Source organism: Oncorhynchus mykiss, chromosome 23 (genome assembly GCF_013265735.2).
Source record: "Oncorhynchus mykiss isolate Arlee chromosome 23, USDA_OmykA_1.1, whole genome shotgun sequence".
NCBI lineage: Eukaryota > Metazoa > Chordata > Actinopteri > Salmoniformes > Salmonidae > Oncorhynchus > Oncorhynchus mykiss.
The window spans coordinates 20,658,287-20,671,308 of NC_048587.1; the positions used below are offsets into that span (position 1 = coordinate 20,658,287).

General features: G+C 42.0%; 1 protein-coding gene across 5 annotated transcripts in view; it reads left to right on the forward strand.

Annotated features, from left to right (window-relative positions):
* LOC110502431 (latent-transforming growth factor beta-binding protein 1) overlaps window positions 1-4,571 on the forward strand; it is a 144,047-nt gene extending 139,476 nt beyond the window's left edge. For all 5 annotated transcript variants that reach the window (XM_036959792.1, XM_036959791.1, XM_036959796.1 and 2 more), the window contains 3 exons: window positions 1,994-2,158; window positions 2,528-2,677; window positions 3,392-4,571. In XM_036959792.1, coding sequence (XP_036815687.1) covers window positions 1,994-2,158; window positions 2,528-2,677; window positions 3,392-3,573 — 497 coding nt within the window. In that variant the 3' untranslated portion in view covers window positions 3,574-4,571. The remainder of the gene's footprint in view (window positions 1-1,993; window positions 2,159-2,527; window positions 2,678-3,391) is intronic.
* The last annotated feature ends 8,451 nt before the right edge of the window (window positions 4,572-13,022 follow it).

Here is a 13,022-nt window from a genome sequence, read left to right on the forward strand (position 1 = left end):
TCTATCAACTCTACTGTTATAATGACTTTGTCCTTGACCGATTATGATCCATTATCTTTGGAGTGAATACACTGTGTTTACACTGTCCTGCTATGAACACTTAACATTCAGAGATCTTAGAGTCATTTCTTCATATATGTAGAGTCATTCATTTGAGGCAGATGCTTCGTCTAGTCTCGTGTGCGATATAATATAGAACCCCACACAGTATATTTCAGCTGGTCTCAGAGTGATGATGTTGGTCAGTGCTTAAACCAGATGGGCCAGGGCCTCTCAGACATCAGACCCAGGACTAGTGACACCTCATTAGGCTTGGAGTCTGCCAGCTGCCTGCTAATGCTCCTGTCTGCTGGAGCCTCTGAGATCTAGCCTGCCTGGGGCCTATCTTCTATCGTTGACCCCCCCCCCCCCCCTTTCCCGTTTCCTCGCCTCCCTTATCCAATACCTGGAGTGTGTCTAGGCAGGGAGGTCTGGTCTCTGATGCATGTCCTCACCATGCTGCCAGGGAAGATGGCTGCAGTGTGCATTATGGGGACCTGTGGACTGGAACATGTGGGGACAGTCCTCAGGGCTCTGAACTGGATCATTTTCCTCCCTCTGATAAAATAAGACTATTATTCCAACCCACTGGAAGATGGAACTGGTAGAGTTGGGGATTTTTAAATGTTGAGTGATTTCCCAGCAGTTTGACTAGGAATTCGTAGCTTCATGTGAGAGTGATGTTGAACCGACAGTTTAGTGGGCCCGGTTAAGTTTAGTGGGCCCGGTTAAGTTTAGTGGGCCCGGTTAAGTCACGAGAGCTCTCCAGGAACGTTGCAGCTGTGCAACATAGGCCTACAGCTATGACAGTTGCACACTCTCTTTATAAAATCTGTTTCTGTTACGTCATTGAGAAACATCGACAGAAATCCAAGTTAGCCATTTCAAAGTTGCACGTCCGGGCCACTTTTAAACAGAGAGCACCTCATCAGGTTTTCAACGATTCCGTGGAACACCCTTTGGAGTTCCACTTAAGACTTCTTGTCCAACATCGGCCAACATGGTCCCCACTTGGATCCTTACTGAGAAACTGAGATGCAGGTGTGTGAGCTCACCCCTGCTCTCCGCAGAGAGGACAGAACACACAGTCGGTTTGTTCTCATCAGGCCCATCCAGATCGCTCTGCGGTCCCTCTCTGATGCGTTTCCTGTGTAGACGTTCTTGTGGGAGCGAACAGAGGCAAGCAGGTGCGTGGGATTAGCAGGGGACTGTAGGGGATGGCTGGCCGGGGCGTGCAGATGAAAGACTCTGGTTTAGGTTCCCACAGTACAGTGACCAATGAGGAGGGACCTCAGAGCAGGTGCCGTGCTGTGGTGTGTGTTGAACGCCACGTTCAGGAGGGAAGTGGGCCGCTAGTCACAACCTGACTATTCAGTTCAGTCAAGTATCCCCTGGCTACTAAGCCAAGTGATGATGGCAATGTAATTACTTTGAAAAACCTTGTGTTGAAATTTGAATAAGCTTCAGTTCTTATAAATCACAGAAACGTGTTGTGTTGATCAAACATAGTAGGTTTTTGTCATGTTTTCTGTCTTTATGAGTACATTGTAAATAGCGCCCAGCATCACATGCATTCTCTAGCTCCTGATCTCAGCTGTGGTCACAGGGCTACATCTCCATCTCTGTTTCAGAGAGCTGTGTCTCAGTCTCCTCTCTCCCTCTGTCACTCTCTCAGAAGACTCTCTCTCGCTCTCTCTCTCTCTCTCTCTCTCTCTCTCTCTCTCTCTCTCTCTCTCTCTCCCTGAGGGCCATGTCTCAGTCTCTCTCCCTCTGTCACTCTCTCAGAAGACTCTCTCTCTCTCTCCCTGAGGGCCATGTCTCAGTCTCTCTCCCTTCTCTCACTCTCTCTCTCTCTCCTTGAGGGCCATGTCTCAGTCTCTCTCCCTTCTCTCACTCTCTCTCGCTCTCTCTCTCTCTGAGGGCCATGTCTCAGTTTCTCTCCCTTCTCTCACAGAGGACTATGCCTCCATGTGTAACGTGCCAATGAGGGAAGGACAGGGGCGTCCATATGGTCGCGACGCCCTTGTGGCTGAGCCCGTCCAGGAGTATGAGGTCAACTTGGACTATGAACCTCGCCCCGACCAGCCTGGTGCCCTGCCCCTGTACGAGGATGAGGAGAGTGAGTGAACCAGTCCCCACCACAACACACTGATGAAGCTCAAACATGCAGAGAGAGGGGATATGGCATGGGGAGCTTGGGACAAGCTGCCTATTCTCTCAATGATAGCTCTTTTCTGCCATCTTGTGTCCACATGAATTACTACATGCCATGACCACAAATTGTTTTCAGTTGGTAGGCACAGAGGTAACCAAGGTCCTCCAAGAACATAAAAGAGATGATTAATTATTCATTAGTTTATCTAGTCAAGCTAGTTAAATGTAGAGGATTTTTAAATCATCATTACACCACATTCAAAAATGATCATTCATAATAGCTTCATCTGACTTGGATTAATGAAACACCTCATTCCCTGCCCTCGTCCTGCAGTCGCGTACGACGCGTTTGAGGGCCTGAGAGCGGAAGAGTGTGGCATTCTGAACGGCTGTGAGAACGGGCGCTGCGTGCGGGTACAGGAGGGCTACACCTGCGACTGCTTCGACGGATACACCCTGGATATGTCCCGCATGGCGTGTGTGGGTAAGACATGGGTGGAGGACACACACACTGAATAGACTAGAAGGAAAATAGTACATCTCTCCTACTTATTTTCCACCATAATTTGCAAATAAATTCATAAAAAATCCTACAATGTGATTTTCAGGATTTTTTTTTCTCATTTTGTCTGTCATAGCTGAAGTACCTATGATGAAAATTACAGGCCTCTCTCATCTTTTTAAGTGGGAGAACTTGCACAATTGGTGGCTGACTAAATACTTTTTTGCCCCACTGTACCTCTCCCCATCTTCACAGCAACTTGACTATTGTAACTGATCGTCCAATGTTACTCCTAAGAGTTCAGTTTCCTCAACGGTCACGCCCTTTATGTTCAACTCCCGTTGAGCGTTAGGTCTTAGAGAATGGGGGCGACTAACAATAAACATCCAGTCAGCGGCAGTCCTGTGGATGAAAACAGCTTGTTAACGAGAGGTCGAAGGAGAATGGCAAGAATCGTGCATGCTAACAGGCCGGTCACAAACAGGGCAAATAACGGCGCAGTACAACAGTGGTGTGCAGAACGGCACGTTTAGGTCCCTTGATACCAATTGAGCAATATTTTCATGCCCCGGAGAATTCAGGCTGTTCTGGAGGCAAAAGGGGGTCCGACCCGGTACTAGATGGGAGTGCCTAATAAACTGTCCACTGAGTGTACGTAGACTGTGCTAACCTAATTACCCCTCTTCCCTCTCACAGATGTGAATGAATGTTCCGAGCTCAACAACCGGATGTCCCTCTGCAAGAACGCCAAATGTATCAACACGGAAGGATCCTACAAGTGTGTGTGCCTGCCAGGATACACCCCCTCTGAGCAGCCTAACTACTGCGTGGCCAGGGAACAAGAGGCAGCAGCAGCAGCGCGCACAGAGAGGGAGTGAGCCCCCATGGCCAGTAGAGGGACACCCAACACACTAAAAACACACTTATTTAATCCAAGCCCATATACCCTGCACTGTATAAAAACACACTAAACAAAACAACAAAATCATTTACTTGAGATGAAGATCCAATTTAACCAACTATGTGGTGCCTTGTGACGGAGAAACACAACATTGTATAAAATGTATGTTTGTTTTTTGTAAGTTTAACTTTTTATATTAGAAGGAGTTTATGCAATGAGTTTAGGAGCTTTCGCTCTCCTAACGCAACGACAAACCCTATGAACTCTTACTGGGGGATAACGTTTTATTTTCTACCCAGCCCAAAACGCCTTGTGTGTGGATATTTAATTCAGTGAAGAGGCCAGCCGTCCCTTTGCTCTCCCCGTTCTCCCTCTTCCTCACAGTCCTCGTCCCCGTACAGTGGCTGTGGAGGACTGCCTGCCTGGTCATGAATGGACAGCCATAAGATCTTTGCTCCGCGGCTTCACACAAACATACAGTATGCACACTACTGTAATATCATTTTGTTCATGTAAATTCATTGGAATAAGCTTTTTTTCTAGGCATTTTTTTGTATTAATGATAAATGCAAACACAAAACTACTTCTCTGTGTCTTGGACATTGGACAATAGCAGGTCTTTATTTTATTTTATTCTTTTTTTCTTGCCTGCCCTGTGGAGCAGTCATATTCCCTACCATTTTTTTTTTCTTGAGATATTGTTTTATTTCTTTGAACAAAAATTCTACGACAGATTTTTTTCACACTTTAATGAAACCTTTTTCTGCATCTAACTGCAATGTGTAAAAGTCTTTCCAGGTTGCAAAGCTGCTATGGGACAGCCGTGGGAGAAATTTTGTACATTTAAACAGAAGAGTTGAGAAACCAAGTTTTATGTATTTGTAATTTGTTCATGAAAAATAGCTCTTGTACGAATATTCATATTATGATGTATATTAAACCCCTGGTAATAAATCACAAATGGTGATATTTATACTCCCTGGTATGTGATGGAACTTATTATTAGAAGCAACAAAGACCTATTCACATTGTGCTCAATAGCTGTACCTAGAACCATAGTCATGTGACCCATGTCCGATAACACAAGCTAGATCACAATGGACACAAAAGAAATGGGTCATGTTTACACCTTTGCAACTGTTACTATCAATACATTTTATATCACACCTTTCCAACACTCTGTTTCCATATGGTTAATTCATATCATATTGTTAATTGTCATTGTTTTGGTCACTCCATAATAACCCTCAGACCAATGCTATTATTAGTATGTGTAGTCTCAGGGTTAGGGTGAACACACTTCACTTAACATGGACTGGTTGATCAGCAGAGAAATACCTCGGTCAGAGATGATGTTTTCTGCATTATAGAAATATGAATTGGCACCAGAGTGTCAAGACCCTCCTCTGATCAGAGGAAAAGAGGCCGAGGTCGCTTCAACTACCAATGACCTTGCTGCTGTTGTTGCTGCATTCTTGTTGCTCGCAGATCTCGAGGATTTCAGCACTTGCCTGTCTCTCCCCACCCTCCCTATTGCCCCATGTTCCAGTGTCCCCTCTGTCATGTTTTCCATTGACACAGACAGTGCAACCACACTTCTGATGTCAACACATCGTAGTAAACCTGAGCAATCATTTTGTTTCCCTGCTGTTGTTCTTATTATGGGCCAACAGTGACATGGCTGAAGCTCAGTGGTTGGATCTGGTTATTATAGATCTGTGTATTTGTGATTGTGTCTCTGATATAACCACTAAGATCTGAATGGCACAGTAGCAGGACCAGTGTAAAAACACCACAGCCAGTCAGTTAATAAATGTTAAGCGTTACTGTTGCCTTCCTCCTGGCTGGCTACCCAGATGGGGATTCCCACAGTGACAAGGGGACAGCGGAAACCTTTGACGGGGGACTCAAACAGCATTAAACTCAGCTTAGCACCTCCAGCGCCAGGCTTGACCATAATTTGCGCCGAACAAAAGAGCGACCCGGGTGGTAACCGAGAATTCCCCCTGTTCAGTAATTTGGAAGAGATGAGGCATTTCCCATGTTGCCTCTCAATCACATTGGAAGCCCACTCTGTAGAATCTTCAACTGTAATAGTGTGCTGACTTCCTCCCTGACCATTGTAGACTGCTACTTTAAGAATATTGTATGTTTAGTGCTTATGTACTGTACTCCCCAATAGTATGTCAATTATGTTTTTTTCAGTCATCAAGCCCTCTACGTGGCATCACTTCCTACCCTGTTAAGCCCATGTTGTTTTTGAGGGCTTGGTTCCTGTTGTGTGAATGAGATATTTTCTGATGTCAGGACTTAGATCAGCTCAGGCTCAGCCAAAGGTTCGGGCTGACTTTAACTTGTCCCTCCAAGGTCACAAAGTCCATCTTTCTAGTCCCCATGGGCCCGATTCCGACCCGAGTTAAGCGTGCGTAAATGGAACGTAATTCCCTTCTCTCTCTGCGTATTCTGACCTTGAACTCGAGAATAGTAGCTATTCACCTGCAATTCATTTTGGGTGGAGATGGGATAAATGAAGGTGTGGCGGAGGTGTGTCTACAGATATGGCATATTCTGACCGTGACTTAATTCCTTAATAATTCCACCAGCTTTACACGCAACGAAACCATAAATAAGGTCTAGCGAACCTGCCAGTTCCACGTGGAAATGTATGTACAGTCGTGGCCAAAAGTTTTGAGAATGACACAAATATTAATTTTCACAAAGTTTGCTGCTTCAGTGTCTTTAGATATTTTTGTCAGATGTTACTATGGAATACTGAAGTATAATTACAAGCATTTCATAAGTGTCAAAGGCTTTTATTGGCAGTTACATGAAGTTGATGCAAAGAGTCAGTATTTGCAGTGTTGACCCTTCTTTTTCAAGATCTCTGCAATCCACCCTGGCCTGCTGTCAATTTACTTCTGGGCCACTGATGGCAGGCCATTCCTGCATAATCAATGTTTGGAGTTTGTCAGAATTCGTGGGTTTTTGTTTGTCCACCTGCCTCTTGAGGATTGACCACAAGTTGTCAACGGGATTAAGGTCTGGGAAGTTTTGAATATCAATGTTTTGTTCCCCGAGCCACTTAGTTATCACTTTTACCTTATGGCAAGGTGCTCCATCATGCTGGAAAAGGCATTGTTCGTCACCAAACTGTTCCTGGATGGTTGGGAGAAGTTGCTCTTGGTGGATGTGTTGGTACCATTCTTTTTTCATGGCTGTGTTCTTAGGCAAAATTGTGCTGCCATTCCTGAGCAAGCTCTGTACTGGTGGTGCCCCGACCCCGCAGCTGAATCAACTTTAGGAGACAGTCCTGGCACTTGCTGGACTTTCTTGGGCGCCCTGAAACCTTCTTCACAACAATTGAACCGCTCTCATTGAAGTTCTTGATGATCCGATAAATGGTTGATTGTGAAGCCCTTTTTGTGCAACGCAATGATGACGGCACAAGTCTCTTATCAGGTAACCATGGTTGACTGAGGAAGAATAATGATTCCAAGCACCAACCTCCTTTTGAAGCTTCCAGTCTGTTATTCGAACTCAATCAGCATGACAGAGTGATCTCTAGCCACACTCACACCTTTGTTAACGAGAGAATCACTGACATGATGTCAGCTGGTCATTTTGTGGCAGGGCTGAAATGCAGTGGAAATGTTTTTTGGGGGATTCAGTTCATTTGCATGGCAAAGAGGGACTTTGCAATTAATTGCAATTAATGTTATCACTCTTCATAACATTCTGGAGTATATGCAAATTGCCATCCTACAAACTGAGGCAGCAGACTTTGTGAAAATTTATATTTGTGTCATTCTCAAAACTTTTGGCCAAGACTGTACTTTATTTTTTCTGAGAAAAATAACAGCATTCTCCATACACTGTAATTTACAACTTGATAAGTGCAAGGTAAATGATAAATCCGTTTGGATAAGTGAATTGGATATCTAAATGACACTTGTTTTTACCTTAAAATCGCTGGAGACAAATGTGAAACCACTCATATAGCAACAAACTGAAGCATATCAACATATACACTTTCCCACAGTAAAGTTGATGAAATGCTGTGCCTTTATACAGAATTTGAATTGTATGGCCTTTTAACTTGCAGGGATGGGCATTCTCGAATGTCAACCTTTTACTGCAGTGGGGTAAATCAGGGTCACACAGAGTGTGTCTTAAACAAATCTACTTTGAAACAAAAAAAAAGTGTACACCTCACACACATTGTCATGCACTTAAAAGACGACACATCGAATTCCAAGAGTGTGCAAAGCTGTCATCAAGGCAAAGGGTGGCTATTTGAAGAATCTCAAATATAAAATATATTTTGATTTGTTTAACACTTTTTTGGTCTCTACATGATTCCATGTGTGTTCTTTCATAGTTTGATATCTTCACTATTATTATACAATATATAAAATAGTAAAAATAAAGAAAAACCCTTGAATGAGTAGTGTATGCAGACAATATATTGTTCTATTTGGGCAATGCACCTCAGTTATTACCTAACCTTCTCGGCATTTTTAATAACTACAGCTCTATAGCTCAACTGGACAAAATCCGCTTTATTGCCCCTGAGCAAAGCAATGTGTATTTCACAGCCGCCCCATTTCCACTACTTGGGAATATACATCTTTCCTACTTTGCAATCAATAAATAGTCAAACACATTCAACACCATCTTAAGAAGCATAGAGTCTGATGTAGAAAAATGGGAGCAAATCCCAAACTTTTTCCAGTCTTGATTCTCAATAATGAAAATTATTGTATTACCAGAATCAACTTCTGTAGTTTCATGATCCCTCTTTCACCACCACCAGGATACTGGAATAGACTACATTCTTTACTTGCTAAATCGTTGGGGCCCCCTTGCCAGTAATTCGACCATGATTACTAAATTTAGATAGCTGACCACTAGACTAACTTACCAATCTAAACATGTTTAGCTGACATGGGCTAATTAAGTGACTATCAGTGACTGACAATATGATAAAAACTGCTGATGCACAACCAAATTTCCAAAATGCACCTTGTGTATTTCACTATTCTAAATTGCAACAGTAAGTTGAGACCTCAACTTAAATAAATAATAATAATTTGTTCCAATGGCCTTCAAAAGGGTCAATTGCCCATCCCTGAACGAGGTGGTCATCCTATCTCTTTCCATCAATGGTCTTAAAGTGGGATTCACACAAATGACGGCAACTGTGTCTCACGATCCAAACTCAAACGGCAGCTAGCTACCAAGAAACTTTTGAATAGACTTTCAAAACAACAAATTGAGCTCTCCCTCGTTCCGCGTTCAACAGGACGCGGTGGTAAGTATAATCAAAACTTGTATCTCATTATGGTAAATGGTGAAATAAGTATAGCTAGTTATTATTGTCATGGCTTAGCAGTCTTTACCTGGCTAAAAGAGAAGGAATATAATATCTGTTGTTTACTGGGAACTCATTCTACACCTTTAGACTAAGTTGTATGGAAAAAGGATTGGGGTGGCAAAATATATTTCTCCCATGGGCAGAGAAACTCAAAAGGAGTAAGGATATTAACTAACAATCATTTTGATCTGAAGGTGCAAACTGTTCAAACAGATACGCAAGTGAATCCTTTTAAATATGTTATTGGTCCATAAACACATTTGGCTCATTCATCTATATCGTCCAAATATTGATGATCCACTTTTCTTTGAAAATATATATAATAATTTAGCGAGCTTACAGGCAATACATGACTCTTCCGAGTGGCGCAGCAGTCTAAGGCACTGCATCTCAGTGCTTGAGGCGTCACTACAGACACCCTGGTTCGATTCTAGGCTGTATCACAACCGGCCATGATTGGGAGTCCCATAGGGAGGTGCACAATTGGCCCAGCATTGTCCGGGTTTGACTGGTGTAGGCCGTTATTGTAAATAAGAATTTTTCTTAACTGACTTGAATAAAGGTTACATTTAAAATGTTATAATTTAGGTTTTAAGTACCTTAATCGAATATATGGAAATCACACTACAAACTATCAACCTCGAAATTACGAATATTATGGATATATTGGAACTAGTGTATATATGGAGGCTTAAATATCCTGACCTAGTGAGATATACATGGCGGAGGCTCAATCAAGCTAGTCATCTTGACTACTTTCTTATGTCATTCTCCCTGCTACCAAAAGTTTAAAAAGTGTTGATAGGGGACAGAATGCGGTCAGACCATCAAATAATATATATATATATATATATAGGACAGAATCATTTCTAACCAACTTTTCTGACATAACAGTGGTACAGCATGGGACACTTTTAAATGTGCCTTTAGAGGCAATGCAATACAATACTCATATTTAAAACAAAAACATTTTAGGTGACATTTTTTAAAGGAAAAAAAAGGAATTATACCATTTGAGAAAGCAGGCCTGGTATTCATAGATGGCTTTGAATTTATATATAAATGCCTGGACTATTTTAATTTTGGAGAATCTCTTATACAATGGGTTAAAGTTAAATATAGTATCACAGTTGCAAAATAATAAATATGGCTACTGTCAAGAGGATTAAAACAAGGCTGTCCACTATCAGCATATTTATTTATTATGGCCATCGAAACGTTAGCTATTAAAATCTGATCAAACAATAATATAAAGGGGCTAGAAATCCAGGGCGTCATTGTACGCTGACGATTCATGTTGCTTTCTTTTAAATCCGCAGTTTGGATCCCTGCACAGCCTCATAGAGGATCTAGATAATTTTTCTAACCTCTCTGGATTAAAACCAAATGATGATAAATGCACCAAATTATGTATTGGCTCTCTAAAAAATACAATGTTTACCATGTAGTTCACCCGAAAATGGTCCCACAGTAAAGTAGACATACTTGGTATTCATATCTCAAAAGAAAGAAAGGATCTCACTACAATACATTTGAATAGAAAGTTAGACAAATTAGATAAGATATTGCTGCCATGGAAAGGATAACCCCTGTCTATTTGTGGAAAAATCACCCTGATGAATCATTTAGTCACATCCCAGTTTACCTTTTTACTTATGGCCCTGCCTACACCTAACAACTTTTTTTTTAAATTATATGAGCAAAAAAATATTACACTTTATTTGGGTTGGGTTAAAATGCGGAAGAATGCATTCAGTTGTGCAACTGACTAGGTATCCCATTTCCCCAGCCTCCTTAAAACTAGACTTGCTCTTGGCAATCATCTTAGACATAACACATGTAACAGCTCATGCTGGGAACACTCTAGGGTATTTCTCTGATAACCCATCAGTTTCCTTTACTCGGGCACCTTACAAATGACATTATTTGTCACAACCCATTCACAGGTAGGCTAGGCCTCACTCCAATGACCACGGGAACAGAAACAAGATCAGACTTGAGTTCCACATTATACAAATGAACTTCCATGCATCTCCACGCCTTGAACCAAAACACTGTTACCAGTTGCTGATGTGTCAGACAAAGACAAAACACCCTCTAAAATGAAGGACTGGGCTGCCCCAGTGTCTCACTGTTTCTTCACAGGCTACCTAACAACATCACCACTCTGCAGAGACACAAACCCATCTGAAACAAAGGGCTCATACAAATCTGATCCAAAATCTTGTTTAGGAGATAAACCAGTCCCAACCAGAGACTTCATGGGCTGGAGGGCTCCCACAAGAAGAAACTGCTTTTTCTTTCTCTTATTTTTCTGTTTCAACTTAGGACACAATATGGCCTTTCTCACAGTAGTATGGCCTTTCTCATAATGACGAATTAGCGGATACAAAGAACCCGTTTTCTGCCCATCCCTGTCTTTGGGCACTGGGGAAAAAGACTGAAACCTTGTAGTGGGAGGTGACTTCTCTGGATAGACTTGTGTTTAGGGATCAGTAAGTCATTTTATGTGTCAACACAAACAAGGACTTTGTCTCGAGAGGGAGATCCTTGCGCTCGTTAATGTAGGTAACAGCCCTTTCGCGAAGGCAATTTCTGAACTGCACAAGTAGTATGAGTGTTTTTAAACCCTCAAGGTCCTCTGCCTCTTGAGAAGCACACCACCGATCAAGAAGACATGCTTGTTCCCTTGCGAATTCAACAATACTTTGTGTCTCTCTTTCGCAATTTACAGAATTGTTGTCTGTATGCCTCTGCGACTAACTCGTAAGCCCGAAGGATGGCAGCATTAACAGTGTCATGATCTGAACCCTGATCATGAGATAGAGTGGCATAGATGTTGAGCTTTTCCCATGAAAACACTTTTGGAGGAGCAGCGACCAGATATTGCGTGGCCCTTTTCTGTGGCAATCGGCTCAAACAGAGTAAAATATACACGTACGTCCACCTCCATTTCATTGAAAGGCGGTACAAGCCAGATGTTCCTACCAAGATCGAACGCTGTTGAGAGTGCATGATGGCCTGAATGGATACTGAGTGCTTCCAGATCCAACTCTTTTAATCAAATGGCATGCTCTAACCCAAGTTCCCATTTCTTTAAATCAAACTCTAATCTCTGTTGATCCATTTTTTCCTGTAGTTCTACCTCCTGCAGCTACACGTCTACAAGGTTTGCTCTACTACCTGTAGCACCCTTTTAATCGTCCTCTCTCTCCAGGAGTATTTCCTTCTCCACCAAAACAGCATCGAGTAACTATTTGACAACTTATTTTGAATGGGTAGATGTCATACTAATCAGATTTGCCTTCTTACGTTTATCTAGTATCTCCCCAAGTAGGATTTTCCACAAATGCTTCCATGTATTTTTTTCTGTGCTTATTACATTGTTAAACTGATTTCACCAGTCTTGTAACCCCCCTACGTTGTTTGTCAGTCACAAAAACGCTACAAAATAAATGTAGTCTGAAAAGAAAATCTGGAAGGAAAAGCCCACACCCATTTAGAATGAGGCGTAACAAAGAATATGGACCAAACTTAACAGGGGATAAAAAAACAGATTCAGGCTTTGTTTGACTAGCTAAAGTGGAAGCTCTAAGGTGGGGTGTAGCTCTCCCAAAATCTCCTCTCAAAACAATGCCAGGGAGGGGTTCTACTAAGCTATATGGAATTGTTTTAAGAAGGTCATACCAAGGATCATTTAGCTATTTGATTTTATATTTTAAGACCCCTTGAAGTATAAAAAATATCCAATATATATGTTTTTAAATGTAATGAAAAATTTGTTTTGGCCTTACTGCTATTAGCCCATCCAAGAGCATTGAATAACAGATTCAATACATGGAACAACAGAAAGACCCCCCCCCAAAAAAAACAATCTAAAGGAAGTTTGTTCTGAAGTGACTGTCCTATGTTTGAGAGATATAAGAAAGATCAGGAAACATTAAAAAAAAGGGTTGGCACTAATCAGTGTCCATATTATACAGTACTATTCATTTTTTCAACTGGTACTGGGGGACCTTCAGACGAGTCTTGTGAGGCCTGTGGGCTTCCTA